General features: G+C 44.2%; 1 protein-coding gene across 1 annotated transcript in view; it reads right to left on the reverse strand.

The window, feature by feature from the left end:
* Positions 1-1107: 1107 nt before the first annotated feature.
* ANKRD22 (ankyrin repeat domain 22) overlaps positions 1108-20624 on the reverse strand; it is a 74613-nt gene continuing 55096 nt past the window's right edge. Inside the window, exons 5-7 of the mRNA XM_073596358.1 lie at positions 13775-13873; positions 3534-3641; positions 1108-1517 (exon numbers count right to left, since the gene is read on the reverse strand). Coding sequence (XP_073452459.1) covers positions 3564-3641; positions 13775-13873 — 177 coding nt within the window. The 3' untranslated portion in view covers positions 1108-1517; positions 3534-3563. The remainder of the gene's footprint in view (positions 1518-3533; positions 3642-13774; positions 13874-20624) is intronic.

Below are 20624 nucleotides of genomic sequence, written 5' to 3' on the forward strand. Positions count from 1 at the left end.
ACCATTGATGAAGCTGGTATTTTCCTCAAGCGGTCCCCCCGGTTGCCAGTGAATTGATCCTTCCTCTTGAGCCAGCTCTCTACAGCTTTCATAGGCAATCCTTTTTCTCCTCTCTCTCTCTGCAAAGTCTGTAATAGCATCTCTGGGTCAGCAGTACATTGGGCAGCACAATGGCTGGAGCAGTGGGCCTTCTGGATGACAGAATACACTGGTCAATGGATTACTTTAAACTTGCAGTCTGTGAATGCATTTCCTTTTTCCCTGCAGCAGCAGATACTGTAGTAAAACAGCACACTTAGCCTGAGGCTCTTAACACACTCACCCTAGATGCACAGCAACCACATGGCAGCCCAAGAGCTAAATCCTCTTTCTTTTTGGGCTCCTCCAGCACACAGCCAGATTACAGCACAACACTACTCTGGGCTCTTGGCATTCTACGGCCAGTACATCTAATACAGCACCCATTTCTCTCCCTCTCTGATGCAGGGTTCCTACCTCCTAGCCCTGCTCAGGACTCACAGCGTGCATCTGAGCCCTTGTTTCCTGGCTCCAGACAATGGGTCCAAGATTGGAAACATCTGATACCTAAGGGAAAATGTATGCAGGATGGTTTGGAATGGATTACTTTCCTGTTGGGATTTTCCCCATTTTCAGACTCTCTTTCTCATTGTTATTTCTTGATGTTGGTTAAATATTTAATACCATAAAATTCCAAAATATACAAAAAGTGCTCCCAAACTACACCCGGTGGCATCTGCTGAACTCAGTAACAAATGAGTTATGCATGGTATTAATTTACATGCACAATGGGCTGATTTAATAATGACAAATAGGCTGTTCAGTTTGCAAGAGAATTCTTCCTGAATAAGGCGAAGCTCTACTGACTTCCATCATCTAATCATGTACAAGCAAGAATGCTGTTATTTTCTTGCAAAGAGAACAGAATATTTGCCTTTAGTGAATCAACCCCTATGAATTGAGAGAGGAACCATAAAATTAAAAACGGGGAAGTCAGCATGAGAGCCAGGAAGCCATGTGTAAACATATTGTAAGCAGGATTCAGTTTGGCATTCAAAGGTAGAAATATATAAATACACAACAATATGCTTCTTTTCCAAAAATATTTATTAACAATTTTTACAAAAATGCTGTAACCTTAAACTGCCACATTATAAATAATACAATTCACTGGTATAAAATGTAAAATAAATGTAATGTTGAAAGCTGTAGCAGAATAAATAGCACCTTAAGAGCTCAAAAACAAGTATTTACATTCATGTATATCCAGTGCTTGTCTTGTTTTAGTTCCTTCTAGCTACTTCATGTACAAAATCATTTGAAAAATAAGGCATACTTGCTGTCCACAGCAGTTAGTGAGGTTCTATATCATTTCTATCCAGCAGATTAGAAAATGGAAGCAGGAATCCGACTGGGTCTCATGAACGGCACATTTCTGCCCATTTTGGATATATTTAATGGTCCATGGATGGCCTTGTACTACTTCACTCACCATCAGCCTTATTGAGTAAAACAAAGAGCAAAGTAAAAATGCAGTCAATCGTAACAATGTATAAAATGTATTGGTAACTATTTTTCTGTTTTTCCTCTTTTGATTGGTTGTTATGGGTTACTGTACTCTGTATATCATTGATCTTTGCATTTCCTTATTAAATAAGTTTGCACAAGTTTGCTAAACCATTGAACAATATACACATTTGGAGGTTCTACAGGATGCAACTTCAAAAACATGGCTAGCCTTACATATAGCTGTTCCTGGTCTCAGACCCAGACTTTCAGTACAGGAATCTATGACTGAGTGGGCCTAGGACCTTTCCTTCATATTCAATGACACTGCACAGTTCTCATGTGACAGCACTCCACTGCCATAGTAAAGATAGAATCTTACAACAACTGAAATGTTGGGCAAATGTCATACTTGTGATGGATTCCTACTGACATAAAACCTTATCCTCTTTCCATTAGGCCCTGCCCTTCACTATACAAAAAACTGCTACTTAATGCATACTGGGTAAAGTATGACCTACCCCCTAGAGATATAAACAACTGTTCATTTATGAATTAGAATTTATTATAGTAAGGTATGACAACATCATTGTCCCATATGTGGGGATCTTATTGCATTATATAGAGTATCACTATGGTTGGAGTGGGTCTGTTTTGCCTTCTCTCTTGGGTCTATGAGCTCTGGTCTTCAAAAAGCTTCCACAGATTTGCTATGGTTAACCTGCATTCTGAAAACGCAATGAAAGAAAACATACAGGCTACGATTACCAACCTCCTCCTGAAAAAGTTCACAAGCAGATCCAGTGGCTTCAAAGCTCTCTAAATAGAGCATGTAAGCAGATTAGGTATATAAATATCAACCTTTTAATTGGCACAAATCGATATTATAATTATTGTTTATATGTCATTAAAACTCTAAAGAAATTAGAGGTATTTTTTTATTTAAAAAAATAAATTATTTATATATATATATATATATATATATATATATATATATATATATATATATATATATATATATATATATATATATATATATATATATAAATTTATTTTTTTAAATAAAAAAATACCTCTAATTTCTTTAGAGTTTTAATATATATAAAAGTTTGTTCACTTATGTATCATTCTATAGCATTTCAATGGTTTTGTATTTATTTAGGGGATAGATTGATTAGGTTTTGGGTGTTGTAGACCCTTTGTTATTATGGATGAGATATACAGACTTTTCTTGCTTGTCCAGGGCCAGTGACTCAAAATATTCAAATCCAGCCAGGCAACTAGCTTTTATAGAAGGGGACGGCAAAGACAGCCACAATATTTTTACCAGTATTGTTTTACTTTAAACCAGTTTCTAAATATATGGTATTATCCAAACACATATTCTACAATATCCTGAGCTATAATTTATTTATAATTTCTTTTCTCTGCTGCTATAAAGGAATCAACCATCATGAAATAAGAGATATGCATGAGTACTAGAAGAGTACTCATGTGCCTTGGAATAGCAGCAATATACTATCACTCACTAGAGGCTTCTAATTGGCTAAGATTGGCTACATGCAAGCCACTTTAATACCACTATGGTATACTCTGTGGAAGGTCAAATAAAAGCACAGAACAGTGGTAGATACCAACAGCACCTGCATTACGATGCCAAAGGTTGTGGAACTACTAGTATAAATGTAAATATGGCCATATAGATTATTTCATGCCAAGTGTAATGTCCGAACCCCAGTAAGAACGACTCCAGTCTTAGCACACATAACAAAGAACTTTATGACATACAGCTGAGCCTGCTTCATTACAGCAACAAGATGATATTACATAGTAAATTAAAGTAACCATTTGGCAACTACCATTACAAAAAAAAACTGAAAAAAACCCCACAAACTTGCGTATGGCTTTTGATACAGTTACATATCCAGTGCACTTATTATCCACACTTCTCCATTGGCCTGTGTGTATAGCATTCCACAGGTAGGTAGTCTGATCTTTGTTCTTCTTACCAGCTTTAGGAAAACACGTCCCTATTAAAGCTATGGAGACTTTTTCATTAACTCCAAAATTTTTGTAAACTTTAATCTCTCTGCAATGTCGACTGGACTTTCACCTTCCTGTTAAAGAAAAAAAAAAATGTTTTAATGTTACCTACAATGCAATGAGAAGGATTTACTAATGGCCAATAAGCTGCTCACTTTGCAAGGGAACTTAATAAATGTGGTGACATTTCACTTTGCAAAGAATACCCTATTACTTCAAAGGAAAAAAAAAAAAAAAAAAAAATTATATATATATATATATATATACAGTGGCGTAGCGTGGGGGGTGCAGGGGGTGCCGTGGCCCCGGGCGCGATATTTAGGGGGGCGCCAGTGTGTGTCACTGGCTGCCTCCTCCTAATTTCTAATTTTGTGTCCCCGGGCTCCGGCCGCCATGTTAAGTGTCCGGCGCCCTGTGATTGGGTGTATGGGGGTCATGTGAGGCGCCCCGCCTCCGCACATGACCCCCATACACCCAATCACAGGGCGCTGGATACTGAACATGGCAGCAAGCAGAGCGCAGGGGAGAGAAGAAAGTGAGCCGCCGCTGTGTTCTCCTCCTTATCCGGATCGATGCAGCCAGGATAAGAAGGTAAGTGTGTGAGAGTCATGTTACTGGGAGGGGGAGGGAGGGGGGCGAGAGAGAGAGACTGTAGGCAGGACAATGTAGTGTAGTATAGTATGGAGGTGTCCGGGGGAGGGGCGCTGATGTCCTAACCAGCAGGAGCCCGGGAGGAAGGACATCTCCCATGCTGTTATGATAAGGTCAGTACATGTGTTAGGGGGATGTTGTGTAATTATTGTGCTAGGGGACAGACTGCTGCTTCCCCCATGTAATGTGCTCTCTTGTGCCCAGTGCCCACCATGTCATGTGTCTTGCAGTGTCCCCCATGTAATGTTCTGTGCCCACCATGTCCTGTCATGTGCATTGCAGTGCCCCCCATGTAATGTGCTGTGCCCACCATGTCATGTGCATTGCAGTGCCCCCATGTAATGTGCTGTGCCCACCATGTCATGTCATGTGCCTTGCAGTGCCCCCCATGTAATGTGCTGTGCCCACCATGTCATGTGCATTGCAGTGCCCCCATGTAATGTGCTGTGCCCACCATGTCATGTCATGTGCCTTGCAGTGCCCCCCATGTAATGTGCTGTGCCCACCATGTCATGTGCATTGCAGTGCCCCCATGTAATGTGCTGTGCCCACCATGTCATGTCATGTGCCTTGCAGTGCCCCCCATGTAATGTGCTGTGCCCACCATGTCATGTGCATTGCAGTGCCCCCATGTAATGTGCTGTGCCCACCATGTCATGTGCCTTGCAGTGCCCCCCATGTAATGTGCTGTGCCCACCATGTCCTGTCATGTGCATTGCAGTGTCCCTATGTAATGTGCTGTGCCCACCATGTCATGTGCATTGCAGTGCCCCCCATGTAATGTGCTGTGCCCACCATGTCCTGTCATGTGCATTGCAGTGCCCCTATGTAATGTGCTGTGCCCACCATGTCATGTGCCTTGCAGTGCCCCCCATGTAATGTGCTGTGCCCACCATGTCCTGTCATGTGCATTGCAGTGCCCCTATGTAATGTGCTGTGCCCACTATGTAATGTGCTGTGCCCACTATGTAATGTGCTGTGCCCACCATGTCATGTGCCTTGCAGTGCCCCCCATGTAATGTGCTGTGTCCAGTATGTCATTTGCTGTACGTTGCAGTGCCCACCATGTAATGCGCTGTGCTGAACAATGTCATGTGCTGTGCATTGCATTGCCCTTCATGTGATGTGCAGTGCCCACTATGTCATGATGTGCCTTGCAGTGCCCACCATGTCATGTGCAGTTCCTAACATGTAATGTGCAGTTGCATTTCCCACCATGAAACGTGCTATGCCATGTAGTGCCCACCATGTAATGTGTTGTGCCCACCATGTAATGTTATGTGCCATTCAGTGCCCACCATGTAATGCGCTGTGCCCACCACGTCATGTGCTGTGCCATGCAGTGCCCACCATGTAATGCGCTGTACCCACCATGTAATGTGCTGTGCCCGCCATTAAATGTGCTGTATCCATGTATCCACCATGTAATGTGTTGTGCCAACCATGTGATGTACTGTGCTATAACCCCCCCTCCTGTGTAATGTACTATGCTGTGCCCCCCACAGACTCACCCACTCACTCCCACCCCCCTCTCTCTCTCATCCCCTCTCTTTCACCCTGTTCTCTCTCTCACCCCCTTCACCCCCTACCACCCTCTCTCTCTTTCACCCTCTCTCTATTCCCCTTTTTCTCTCTCTCTCTCTCTCTCTCTCTCTCTCTCTCTCTCTCTCTCTCTCTCTCTCTCTCCCCTCTCTCTCTCTCCCCTCTCTCTCTCTCCCCTCTCTCTCTCTCCCCCCTCTCTCTCTCTCCTCTCTCTCTCTCTCTCTCTCCCCCCTCTCTCTCTCTCTCTCTCCTCTCTCTCTCTCTCTCTCTCCCCCCTCTCTCTCTCTCTCTCCCCCCTCTCTCTCTCTCTCTCTCTCCCCCCTCTCTCTCTCTCTCTCCCCCCTCTCTCTCTCTCTCTCCCCCCTCTCTCTCTCTCTCTCCCCCCTCTCTCTCTCTCTCTCCCCTCTCTCTCTCTCCCCCCTCTCTCTCTTTAATTTAAATTTCACAAAAAATTGTTTGCGTTTTCATTTTATTTATTTTCATAAAAAGGCCCACCAACATCCTTAGCACCAGGCCCATGATGCTCTTAATCTGGGCCTGAGTATAGTGGTTAGTGTAGTATAGTATAGTGGTTAGCATAGTGGTCAGTATAGTGTAGTTTAGTATGGAGGTCAGTGTAGTGTAGTGGACAGTGTAGTGTAGTGGACAGTGTAGTATGGTGGTCAGTATAGTGTAGTGTAGTGGTCAGTGTAGTATGGTGGTCAGTGTAGTATGGTGGTCAGTGTAGTATGGTGGTCAGTGTAGTATGGTGGACAGTGTAGTATGGTGGTCAGTGTAGTATAGTGGTTAGTATAGTGGACAGTGTAGTGGTTAGTGTAGTGGACAGTGTAGTATAGTGGACAGTGTAGTATAGTGGACAGTGTAGTATGGTGGTCAGTGTAGTGTAGTGTAGTATGGTGGACAGTGTAGTATGGTGGACAGTGTAGTGGACAGTGTAGTATGGTGGTCAGTGTAGTGGTTAGTGTAGTGGTCAGTGTAGTATGGTGGTCAGTATAGTGTAGTATAGTGGACAGTGTAGTATGGTGGTCAGTATAGTGTAGTATAGTGGACAGTGTAGTGGTTAGTGTAGTGGACAGTATAGTATGGTGGTCAGTGTAGTATGGTGGACAGTGTAGTATAGTGGACAGTGTAGTATAGTGGACAGTGTAGTATAGTGGACAGTGTAGTATAGTGGTCAGTGTAGTGGTTAGTGTAGTGGACAGTGTAGTATGGTGGACAGTGTAGTATGGTGGACAGTATAGTGTAGTGTGGTGGTCAGTGTAGTGTAGTGGTCAGTGTAGTATGGTGGACAGTGTAGTATAGTGGTCAGTATAGTGTAGTATGGTGGTCAGTATAGTGGACAGTGTAGTATGGTGGTCAGTATAGTGGACAGTGTAGTATGGTGGTCAGTATAGTGTAGTATAGTGGACAGTGTAGTATGGTGGTCAAGTGTAGTGTAGTATAGTGGACAGTGTAATGTAGTATGGTGGTCAGTGTAGTATGGTGGACAGTGTAGTATGATGGTCAGTATAATGTAGTATAGTGGACAGTGTAGTATAGTGGTCAGTGTAGTATGGTGGTCAGTATAGTGGACAGTGTAGTATGGTGGTCAAGTGTAGTGTAGTATAGTGGACAGTGTAGTGTAGTGTAGTATGGTGGTCAGTGTAGTGGTCAGTATAGTATTGTGGTCAGTATAGTGGTCAGTGTAATATAGTGGTCAGTGTAGTGGACAATGTAGTGTAGTGGTCAGTATAGGAATCAGGTAGGTCAGTACTATTGTATTTGAAGGGACTCAGGGATAGCTAAAAGTCCGCAGGTTGGGGGGGCGCAAATTACTTGCCTTGCCCCGGGTGCTGACAACCTACGCTACGCCACTGTATATATATATATATATATATATATATATATATATATATATATATATATATATATATATATAATTTCCAAAACGTCTTTCAGGACAGCACCCGAGAGATCATGGCTCCTCCTCCCACAGGAAACATCTCCTCAATTAAGTCTTTGATTGGAGTCCTCCACGTTGCCTCTTCAGTTTTTTGTGTTTCCTCCAGCTGGAGGAACACCTCTGGTGGGAGCCATGATCTCTCAGGGCTTTCCTGGGAGACACAGGTTCTCACCTGTTAAGTCTTTTTTCCTAGGAGAGTGATCCTCCCACTTGCCTCCCAGATGGACGGTCCCGTGGGCTCCCTCTCCCTCTTCCCGTGCTCGGGGAGAGCCTGTACGCCTGAGGGTACTGCTTCCTTTTTTTGCCACAGTTGTCCTCCGTTCCCTGTTGGCTGCATTTGTGGACAAGCGGTAACGGCCGCCATGTTTCTGGTGGCAGAGGAGCGCCTCAGCCACGTCCTGTATGGGAAGAAGCAGCACTTCCGGGTCGGTGCACGCGTCATTTCCGGCCGCAAAGTGCAGAGGGAGAGGGCAGGGTCCCCTGGTGCCTTAATTCCAGTTCCAGGTCAGCGCAGCAGCGTTTTCGAATCTGGAACCGTTCCTTTCACCACGCGTCCGCAGACAGCTATGGATAGCGATGCAGCGGATAAGGGGGCAAGCCAAGGCGCCAGCAAGGCTAAGGTAAGGGACTGTGTCCTCTATTACTCTGGGCCGTTTTCTCCTGTGGGGGGGTTACTCACCCTTTCCCCCCCTCCCCCCACCCCACATCTCCCTGGGAATGTATGTTGCAGTGGCTAGTGTTAGCGCTACCCAGCAACAGGGGATTTTTGGTGGTGGTGGTGGTCGCTTGCTGGGCACATGGAAGTAAGATGTTATCTTCACTAGTGCACCTGGGTGTCTTATCTGTGTTGTGTAGCAGCCTTTAAGCGTGGTTCCTTGTCGCTTTTCTGTTTGTCCAGGCCAAAGGTTCTGCCCAACCAGTCAAGAAAAGGTGCCCTGTCTGCAAAAAGAAATTAAGCGATGTTTGGAACAAAACGCTTTGTGCGGATTGCATTGCAAATCTAATCAGGGAGGAGTCTCCATCCATGTGTGGCGATTTGGTTACAACTATAAGGGATGAGCTCCAGGCCACCTTTCAAGCTTTTAGGTCAAACCTAAGAGAGGAACCAGGTCCCTCAAGGGATCCTTCTTTTCCGCAGCCATCTTCAGAACCCCAAGGCGACTTTCAAATAATTTTAGGGGGTCCGATATCACAGGACCTTTCCCAAGGGTCTGTTTTCCTCGATCCAGATGAAACAGATTCTGAGGAGGAGGAAAATGAAACAGATGCTGCTTCTAAGTACAAAATGTTGTTAGAAGAGTTTGGAGAACTTCTGAAAGTAATCCATGCCACTTTGGGGATAGAAGAGGAAAAGAAGGAACTCTCCCTGCATGACCGCATGTATGCTGGTTTAGGAGACTCAAAAGGCCGTTCTTTTCCAGTCCATTCAGTTATCACTGATATGATTAAAAAAAAAAAAAAAAAAAAAAGAAGAGTGGCTGGAACCTGAGAAAAAGCCATTCTTTTCCCGGGCTCACAAGAAAAGATTTCCATTTGAGGAAAATCCTGATTCTATATGGAACAAGGTTCCAAAATTGGACTCGCCTTTTCTCAGGTCTCAAAGTCTACGGACCTTGCCTTTGAGGATATGGGCACTCTGAAGGAGCCCATGGATAAAAGGATGGACCTGCTTCTTAAAAGAACCTGGCAATCCGTGCTGAACAATCTAAAACTGGCAATGGCAACAACCTGTGTTGCAAGGAATTTAGATCACTGGGTTAACCAGCTGAAGGCCCATGTTACAGCGGATTCCTCAAAACAGGAGATTCTAGACTCCTTTACAACTCTGTCTGCAGCTATATCATATATTGCGGATGCGTCTGCGGAGTCTATCCGCATGTCAGCCAGGTCGGCAGCTTTAACTAATTCTGCCAGGAGGGCCTTATGGCTGAAGACTTGGCCAGGGGATGCTGCATCTAAAAATAGACCTTGTGGTATTCCTTTTGCAGGTAATCTCGGTTATTGGTTCAGAGCTAGAGTCCATTCTTGACCGTACGGCAGATAAGAAGAAGTTGTTTCCAGTCAAGAAGAAACAGGTGCAAACCCGTAAGCATTTTTTTCGGCCCCAAAAAGGGCAGCAGGAAAAAATGCAGGGCAAGAAGAAGCCATGGTCTTCTCAGAAGCCCAAAGGTAGGAGTGGCGTGCTCTCCAATCCTCCTGCGACCTCCGGAAAATCGCAATGACTCCCTCAAGGTCGGGGGAAGACTCCAAGAGTTTCTTCCTTAGTGGAAAGCCATCACTTCAAACCAGTCTATTGTAAATATGCTCTCCCAGGGGTATGTGATAGAGTTCACAAAAGAACCTCCAAAAAGATTCTTGATGACCAACGTCCCAAGGGATCCGATCAAGGCTTTCGCCATGAAGTCCCTAATTCAGGAACTGAAAACCCAGAAAGTCATTGTTCCGGTCCCAACAGGGGAGTTCTTCCAGGGTTTCTACTCACATGTATTCCTCATTCAGAAACCTTCAGGAAAGTTCCGTCTCATCCTGAATCTCAAAATGTTGAACAAATCAGTAGAGTACAGAAGGTTTCGAATGGATTCCCTTTTTTCAGTAAGAAACCTCCTGTATCAAGGGTGCTACATGGCATCAATAGATTTACAAGATGCCTACCTCCACATTCCTATTGCCGCCAGGTCACAGAAATATCTGAGGTTAGCACTGAAAAAAGGGAAGAAGGTGGTACATCTGCAATTTAGAGCACTCCCGTTTGGTCTGTCATCATCCCCAAGGGTGTTCACGAAAATAATGGCCGAAGCATTGGCGCCTCTGCGTCTAGAAGGAATCTCAGTTATTCCTTATCTGGACGATCTGCTGTTTTTTGCACAAACCAGAGAAAGTCTTCAAGAAAACTTGCTCAGAGCCCGTGTTCATCTAGAGTCCATTGGGTGGATCTTAAACCTTCAAAAATCAAATCTGATTCCCTCACAGGAAGTGTTATTCCTGGGTTTCCGTATCAACTCTTTGGAGCAAAAAATTTTTTCTTCCAGAGGAAAAACAGAAAAAGTTGGTACAAGTGGTGTCCCTGCTACAGTCCAATCAGATTCTGTCCATCAGGAAGGTCATGTCAGCATTAGGGACCCTGACCTCTTCCATACCGGCCGTCCAGTGGGCAAAGCTCCACTTCAGACCTCTGCAAAGTTTTCTGTTAAAAACCTGGAATCACCAGCAGGATTCACTAGATTCACTAGTGAAGATCCCTACATCGGTGAAAAGGAGTCTTTGGTGGTGGAAGAACCAGACAAGATATTCAGAGAGTCTGTTATGGTCCTTCCCAACCCAGGTAAGGTTAACAACCGATGCCATTTCCTGGGGTTGGGGGGCTCATATGAACGGTCGGTGGGCCCAGGTCTCGTGGTCCACAAAAGATGCACTGAGTTCCTCAAATTGGAGGGAACTAAAAGCTATAGAGGCAGCCTTACTGATCTTTGCAAAAGAAGTTCAGGGACAGCATACTCAGATCCTGTCAGACAACACCACGGTGGTGGCCTACATAAACAGACAGGGGAGAACCAGAAGCAGAGTTCTGCAAAACCTAGCAAGAAGCATTCTAATTTGGGCAGAGCTCCATACTCTATCCTTGTCCGTGGTCCACTTAAAGGGAACCCCTCAGCAGGAAGCAGGCTTCCTCAGCAGGAAGCAGGTATTTCTGGAAAAATCCATTTCATCAGAACCCTTAGTAGTTAGATTCTTCAAAGCTCTCACCTGGTCTAGACCAGTGGTGATCAAAAGCTGTCCAGCATGGGACTTATCAGTTGTTCTACAGGCCCTGACCAGGGAACCTTTTGAACCCATTAATTTAGCCTCCCTGAAATTAGTTACTTTGAAAACAGTTTTTTTTAGTGGCTGTTACAACAGCTCGAAGAGTCAGTGAGCTGCAAGCCTTATCAATCAGGGAGCCATTCTTTTCCATTTTTTCAGACCGAGTTGTTCTGAAGACGGATCCTAATTTTTTACCGAAGCGGTCCAGAATCGAACTCAGGAGATAATACTTCCTACCTTTTGTTCTAATCCATCGGGTAAGAAGGAAGAAGAATTCCATACCCTGGATGTTAAAAGAGCAGTCTTGAGTTACTTGGAAAACACTAAAGACTTTAGATGTTCAGATGCTCTATTTGTTTTATTTTCCGGTAATAAAAAAGGAAGACTAGCTTCCAGAGGAACCATTGCCAGATGGTTGAGAATGGCTATCTCAGAAGCCTATTCCTTTACAGGTCAAGAGAGTCCAGTGAATGTCCGGGCTCATTCTACAAGAGCTTTGGCGGGGAGTTGGGCAGAAAAAGCTGGCACCACCCCCGAACAAATCTATAAGGCAGCTACTTGGACAAGTCTGACAACCTTTGCCCGTCATTATAGATTAGACCTCGTGACGGCTGGGGACCAGGCTTTTGGAAGAAAAGTCTTACAGGCTGTTGTCCCACCCTAAATGGAGTAAGTCTTGATTATCTTCTCGGGTGCTGTCCTGAAAGACGTTTTGGTAAAATGCAAGTTAGACTTACCGGTAACTTGTTTTCCAATAGGCTTTCAGGACAGCAGTAACCCACCCTTTTTTTTTTGCTGTAATACTATGATATAACTGTCGCTTATGTGTTGCAGCTGGGGCTGGAGTTCTCTACAAACAACTGACGAGGCAACGTAGAGGACTCCAATTAAAGACTTAATTGAGGAGGTGTTTCCTGTGGGAGGAGGAGCCATGATCTCTCGGGTGCTGCCCTGAAAGCCTATCGGAAAACAAGTTACCGGTAAGTCTAACTTGCTTCCACAACTAGTTTAAGGAAGTCAGCAGAGCTTTACTGTATCTACTAAAATTGCCTTGCAAAGTGAACAGCCTATTTGCCTTTAGTGATTCAAACCCCCATGTGTTTTTACATGACAGTGAAATCTTGAATACTATCAAAAACATTAAAGAGGACCTTGCATGAAAGTACAAGATTGTGCTATTTACAAGTCCCCCAATGCCACATGCAAAAACACAAAGTGACATCTAGAAAAAAACGCATTAAAGTGACACTAAACGCTGGTTAAAAAAAAAAAATCTGTTCAAGTATTCTTAACTCAAACAGTATTTCTATAGCTCTCAGCCTTCTTCAAATCGGGAACTCACAGAGGCAATTCATGCTGCGTACACGCGTTCAGAAATTCGGGCAGCAAAAGACCGATGAGAGCTTTTGGTCAGAAAATGCTCCATCGGACTTTTGCTGGCGGAATTCCTGCCAGCAAAAGATTGAGAGCAGGTTCTCAATTTTTCGGTCGGAAAAAGTTCCTATCCGAAAATGCGATCGTCTGTACAAATTCCGATGCGCAAAATTACTACGCATGCTCGGAAACAATTTGACGCATGCTTGGAAGCATTGAACTTCATTTTCTCGGCTCGTCGTAGTGTTATACGTCACCGCGTTCTTGATGGTCGAAAAATCAGAGAACTTGTGTGACCATGTGTATGCAAGGCAAGCTTGAGCGGAATTCCGTCAGAAAAACCATTCAAGTTTTTTCCGAAGGAAAATCTGCTTGTGTGTACGCGGCATAGGAGGGGGGGGGGGAACACAGTAAGAACCAAATTTCATGAAAAATAGATTACAGGGTCACTAAATAGCAGATTATTTTTTGGAGAATACGGATATTGTTTAGTGGCACTTTAAAAGAAAAAAGTACTTATCTTAGATCCCAGCTTCTTCGACCATACGCTGTCGCTTTTTTTCTTTTAGGGGTCACTTCATGTTTTTGTATGGGGGTGGGGGCTTATACATAATGGACATTTTCAGACAAGTTCCAGTTTAAAAATACTAAATAAGGAGTACAAGTATAGTATATTATATATAGTGATATAGTCCTTTGATGTTACCAGCATGTTTAACCATTTCACTACAATTTTCAAGTGGGGGGGGAGTCAGAATAATGGACAATCTGCTGATGATAATCTTTACAATTACCAAGGTTACTAATGTATTTATAACCTCTTAACATTCTCTTAAATATGAAACCAGCACTGTGCTTTTATAGGCCTAAAGCAACCAACTCTTTAGTGATACTCACCTTATTTTTAATGTAGGGATTAGCATTAGCTTCAAGCAGTATTGGTATTGTGGCTTGGGTCTTCATTTTGCAGGCATAGTGAAGGGCAGTGTTTCCACTCTACAGAAAAAGAGAGCGCCATCTGTGATTAAAGATCTGACCAGCCTAACATCTCATCCTATACAGTTTACATAGAAGTTAATACATTTATAACAATACAAAATGCCTTTATAGAATATCCAGTATAAAAAAATAATTACAGTACAGCTATCATATTTTGAATTTGAAAATGATTGAAACCATCTGATTTGTTGTCACAGGTTTATTTATTTTCTTTTTTTATTCGTTGCTTCAGCTTTAAAGCAGACGTTTAGTATATTGTACAGTAGGACCTGCGGTGAGGTCAGTGGCTGGTCAGGCACTGGCTAGTATCAGAGCCAGATACACACAGGTTACATACGCCGTGATCGTTATGCCCCGTACACATGGTCGGACATTGATCGGACATTCCGACAACAAAATCCTAGGATTTTTTCCGACGGATGTTGGCTCAAACTTGTTTTGCGTACACACGCTCGCACAAAGTTGTCGGAATTTCTGATCGCCAAGAATGCAGTCACGTACACCACGTACGACGAGACTATAAAAGGCCATTTCAGAACCAAGCGCGGCACCCTTTGGGCTCCTTTTGCTAATCTCGTGTTAGTAAAAGTTTTGTGAGAGACGATTCGCGCTTTTTCAGACTCGTGGTTTTCAGATCGTTTTCTGCTGTTCAGTTTGTGCTTGTGGGTTTGTATCTGCTCTTCAGTGCATGCAGTGAGTTCGTATTTGATTATTCATTGCGTTCTTGTCCGCTTGTTGCTGTTTTTCAGGTCGCTCTTCACAGGCCTTGCTGTTCTTCAATGCATTCTGTTACTTTGTTCTGAGCAGCCGACCGGTTTCTAGCCATGTTGCGTATACGTACTCCTCGTAGAGTTCGTGCTGTGCGGGGGCTTGGTGTTGGGGTCCTGACCTTGACACAAGTCCAGTCCATAAACAGGGTGGGGAGGAGTTCATGGACCAAGAATTGGTTGCTTCAGCGTGACCAGTTCTGTCATATGCCTTTGCTCCGTGAGAATAATCCTGATGATTTCAGGAACTTTCTCCAGATGACGGACCCCGTATTTCACCGTTTGTTGGCTTTGCTGACCCCCTATATCAGCAGGCAGGATACCTGCATGAGGCAAGCCATCACTCCGGAGCAGAGGCTCATCGCCACCCTGCGGTACTTGGCGACGGGGAGAAGCCTGCAGAACTTGAAGTTCTCGACAGGCATCTCCTCCCAGGCTCTGGGGATCATTATCCCAGAGACCTGTTCTGCCATCATCCAGGTCCTGCAGAAGGAGTATATTAAGGTAAGATTTTTATCCTTTAATATCACATTTTATTGTATTTAATGTTTGCTAATTTATTGTATTTCTTTCCTCATTCCCTAATTACCATGATTGTAATATGCTGTGAATGTCCCCTTTGTCCTCATGCATTCTAATTTTTTTTTGTCCTTTATGCATATTTGCCTTCACTTACCTCCCCAGCGTGCTCTCCTGCCCCTATATTCACCTCATGTAGTCACTTAATGTATTTTATCAGCTCCATAGTAGTGCTTTACCCCAAACACCCCTTAAAATGTTTAGAAATGTGATTTGTGCTTTAAATTCAGGCAGAGTGCCAGAGGCTTTTTTGGGGGGTCCCCAAATCATTTGGAACCCTCCCTCCCCCCAACTGCTAAGTCAGCTGATACCAATTCTCTATCTATCCTCAATCATCTATCTGCTGACTTTGCCAAACCCATACACACTATACCCACCTCTTTTGTGCTCAGATTTATGGATAAATTCCCCAAAGCATGTAGTGCAAGGGCCTGCCTGTATACTTTCAAATTGTACTGTTTCAAATTTCTCTATACTATTATTATCTTGATAGGTAATAGCACAATGTCCAGATGTGCCAAAATGTGTACAATGTGTATTTATATCTTTGTATTATGACACTTCTTACCTGTCCAGTACTCTGCCAATAGTGTAACTAAGGAGGGGCTGTTCAAAGTAATACCCATTATTTAGGCATTTATTTAGGCATTCATATCTCAATGAAGTGGAGAGGGTTACCTGTCCCAGAGTTCTTCCCCCCTATAATGTTAGAAATGGCCCAGGAGGGGGGGGGGGGGGATCTGATAGGTGTACTTTATACTTTGATCTTAAAAAATTCCCTCTTAAAAATGTTAGCTTGATGTTGGGCAAGAATGTTTGTGCCTAATCTGCTTTCCATGTTTATGTGCAAAATGACAAATTTTTTATTTTGTTTTGACTCCACAGTTTCCTTCCACGTCACAGGAATGGCAGACTGTGGCCTCCCACTTTGCCCAGCGGTGGGACTTTCCTAACTGCGGAGGGGCAATTGATGGGAAACACGTCCACATGGTCCCACCACCCAACTCGGGGTCATACTATTACAACTACAAGGGGTTCAATAGTATTGTGATGTTGGCGGTGGTGTCGGCTACCTATGAGTTCCTGTATGTGGACGTGGGGAAGAATGGCCGGATGTCCGATGGTGGAGACATCGCCCAGACAGAGTTTTACAGGCGTCTCCAGAATGGCAGTTTGGACTTGCCACCTCCAGAAGACAATGTGGAAGGACCCCCATTAGTCTTCGTTGCGGATTAAGCATTTGCGCTGGGGGACCATCTTATGCAGCCATTCCCGATGAGGACCCTCACCCCGGACCAGAGGGTTTTTAATTACCGGCTGGCTAGAGCCAGAAGAGTGGTGGAGAACACGTTTGGAATCATGGCCAGCCGGTTCCGCCTATTTCTTACACCCATACACATGGCGGAGTACAAACTGAATCATATAATCCTGGTGTGCTGTGTTGTACACAACTTTTTACGGAAACATTCTGCCAACTATGCTGGCTCAGTTGGGCCTGAGGCCGGAATTCCTAATGAACCAACATGACGGCGCTTGAAAGTGGCCGTCCTGGCTTGCCCTCCCTGAGTGCCCGTGATGTCCGGCTAAGATACCTTGAATTCTTTGTGGGTAGGGGGGCCATCAATATGCCAGACAATGTCTAAAACATTTTTTAAATAAAAAAAACAAAAAAAAAAACCAAGGTTTGGTGACATTTCCTGCTTGTGTTTGTTTTAGCTGACCCTGAGAGACATGTGGTGAGTCCTGAAATTGGCGTGATTGTGTAACCTTACAAAGCACTGTTGGGTGTTATTTCCTAAAGGCAAAGACACTTTGCACTACAAGTGCACTTGAAACTGCACTGAAACTGCACTTGTAGTGCAAAGTGTATTTGCCCTTATGAAATTACACCCATTGTCACCGAAAACACCCATTACAGCACAACAAAAGTTTAGTAGCGTTGAGACAATAATCCACACAATCTTGATTAACAATCTTTTTAATACCTGCACAATCACATGTGCATTTAGAAAAGGTTTTTAAAACAAACCAACATGTTTGTTATATAACAATTTTTGGGGTCACATTAGAAAAATTAGAAATGTCCATTTAAGATAAAACAGGCATGTTTAAAACCAACCAGAAAGACACAAATCTTGAACTTACAAAGTTCACATTTTGTAGAACTTGAAGGCAAAATCAGACATGAGTATTTACAAACTGAGTTTGATATTGCGTTCAGATGGGGTGAAGTCACCCCAGGAAAAGCCAAATTTTGAAGATGCACACAAATTTAAGAATGTCAACATGTGCTAGCTGCCATCACGGGGGATCAAGGGACGTGTTTTGGGGGTGCAACCCCTTCCTCACAGCTACTTTATTATTGAGGAAGGGGTTGCACCCCCAAAACACGTCCATTGATCTCCCGTGATGGCAGATAGCACATGTTGACACACTGTGTGCATCTTCAAAATTTGGCTTTTCTAATATTTTTTTTTTAATCTTCAAAAAGTCTAGCACACCAAAAAACAAAGGGATTGGGAGGGCTTTTAAACTCACCCTAAAACATCAATGATGTTCTTATTTTTTTGAAGAACATCATTGATGTTTTCTTGATGTTTTCCAATGCAACATTACACCCCATGATCTCCCCAATCAGGATCTGGGCACTTTCAGAGGTGAAAGGATCAGGATCCACAACATCACGATCACCTAAAAAGAGAGAAAACAAAAAAAACACCATGTATTATAAATATGCCGGCATCCATCTCTTACCTGAGCCTGTGGTCGCAGACACTCACCTGTTGTGGTGACTATTTCCACCACGTCTTCCTCCTCCTGCTCTACTTGTCTTTGGGTGATTTCACCTTCTTCCAGAGGTGGGGGGTCTGTGGTCTCCTCGGATGAGGGGTGTCCTCCGAGTCTTTTATCCCCTATGTAAAAAAAAAAAAAATAGGTCTACTTAGCACACAGATATTTAATGTCAGAACTATAAATATGAAATATGCTTGGAAGTGGGGTACAATTGTCTATTTTTGCAGAGTTCCAAGATGTAGCATTTTTATTGTCCTTTGTCAAGCTTCAATACTTTACCTGTCTTGTACAAGCTTCACAGATGGAGACCCCCCTATAGTATACACTGGAGCACCTGTGTGGGCCCCCTAATAAAAAGGGTGTGCTGGTGTCCCACACTAGGGCTCCAGCGTCCAGATGTGAAAACTGCCGCTGAGTGTCCTCTCCTTACACAGAATCTAGTTGGCATTTCATTCTAGTAACAAAACACATCTACACCACCCAATTCTTTGCACACAAGTAGGCCCCAAAAAATTATGGCAATTGCATATGGCCAAACGAACTATGTTTGATACGAACGAATAATGTGCCCATGACCATGAAAGTTGCCATTTTAAACTGGATAACAGTTATTAAGAAAAGCACATGGAGCACGAACGTAATAAACATAAAGAATAGGAACACAGCACAACTACTTACTTTTTTGCAGCATTCTCCCGATCTTTCTGTACTGCTCGTGTTCTCTTAATTTGAGGTCCGACCACCACTTCCTGAGCTGATCTTTCGATCGACGTACCCCGAAATTCCGGTGCAGACTCTTGACCACTTTTGCCATGATCTTGGCCTTTCGGACATTGGGGTTGGGGTAAGGTCCATACTTTCCATCATAGTCGGCCCTCTTCAGGATGTCGACCATCTCTAAAATCTCTCCAAAGGACATATTTGATGCCTTATATCTTCTCTTTCTGGATCTGGACGTTTCAGGCTCCGGACTTTCCTCCTCCTCGTTGGTGTAATTATCAGACACCTGCTGTGTTTCCGCCATGTGCTCTTCCCCTCTACGCCGAACGAGAAGGGGTGGGGAATAGACTAGGAAGAACGTCAGGGGCGGGCGGAGTTTCACGCATGCGCAGTGTCTATAAAGCGTAACACGTGCGTAGTACGTACGATCTGTGAGCGGAGGAAGGAGTAACGGAGGCGCCGATCGTGATTGCGAAGGTAAGATTTAACATTGGGCCTATACTGCTTCTAGATTGAGGCCTGTATTTGCACAAGTTTAGTAGACTTTAGGCTGACATTAGGGTTTGTCTTGTGTTGTGTCTTGCAGTGAAAATGGATATCTTTAGAGAGGATGAATTTATGGCCATATTCATTGATATGTTCAGGGAGCTGCCTTGTCTGTGGCAGATAAACCACCCACATTATAAGAACCAAACAAAGAGGAAGGCAGCGCTGGATAATTTGTTGGCATTTGTGAAGACGGTGATCCCCACAGCAGACATCACCTATTTGAAGGTTCTAATTGGTGGCCTGAGGAGCAATTATCTAAGGGAGCACAAGAAGGTCCAGGATTCCCAGAGATCAGGACCTGCAGATGACATTTATGTCCCCAGGCTGTGGTACTATGGCAGGCTGCATTTTCTGGCAGGTCAGACTGAACCCAGGCCAGCACTCTCCACTCTTCCTTCCACGCTTCCTTCCTCCCCAGCTGAGGCTTCTGACGTCCAACCTGGGCCTTCCAGGCAGCAACATGTGGAGGAGCCCAGATTGAGCCAGGTATAGCATTCCTCTCAATATTTCTGCTTGTCCAATCAATGATGTTAAATAGATGTTAGTCTGGAGTACTAATTTATGATTTTGATTGATGATGCAAAAACTAAAATCATGTCCCTTTTTCATACACAGGGAAGTCTCAGCCAGGAGGTGGCCGGGCCGAGCAGGCTGCCTGATATGCAGGTCCCTCCCCTACACCTTCAAAGACAAAGTGCCAGGAAGAGGAGTACCCTGGAGGAGGCTGCCATAGGCTTCTTTTGGAAGGCTACAGAGGCCCTGAGAACCCCCCACAGTGTGGAAGAGGACTTTGCTGGCATAACTGCCTGCAAAATGATGCAGATGGAGGAGGGCCAACGACTCCTGTGTGAGTTCCTAATTTTGGAAGCTCTCAATAAGGGGTTGAGGGGCCAAATAACATGTGCAACCCACATTTGTGACCTCACACATGGTCCTCCTCCTCCTCCAGGTCCTCCTCCTCCTCCTAGCACATCTCCCACACCAGAGCCACAGCGTGGAAGGAAGCGTCTAAGGAAGACCAGAGAGTGATGGCTTGGGTTCAGTCTGGTCTGGCAAAAGATGCAGCCTCTTGTAGTACCACAGCCTGTTATCTGCTGCTTTCAGGACCTCGGGGACTTCTGTACCAGCACTCCCTTAGATAAGGACTCCTCAGGCCACCAACTTTGCTGGTAAAGAATTGATGTCTGCCCTGGGGGTCAAAGGCTTCGCCAATTTCAACTGTTTATCCAGCGTTGCCTCCCTCTTTGTTTGGTTCTGAGCCCTTAATAACGGAATTATACTTGCCTATGTGTGTTTTCCTTCAAAAAGGACAGTTTGTTTGTGAGGAGGCAGGTACATTT

The sequence above is a fragment of the Aquarana catesbeiana genome, linkage group LG08, assembly GCF_042186555.1.
Source record: "Aquarana catesbeiana isolate 2022-GZ linkage group LG08, ASM4218655v1, whole genome shotgun sequence".
Taxonomy (NCBI): domain Eukaryota; kingdom Metazoa; phylum Chordata; class Amphibia; order Anura; family Ranidae; genus Aquarana; species Aquarana catesbeiana.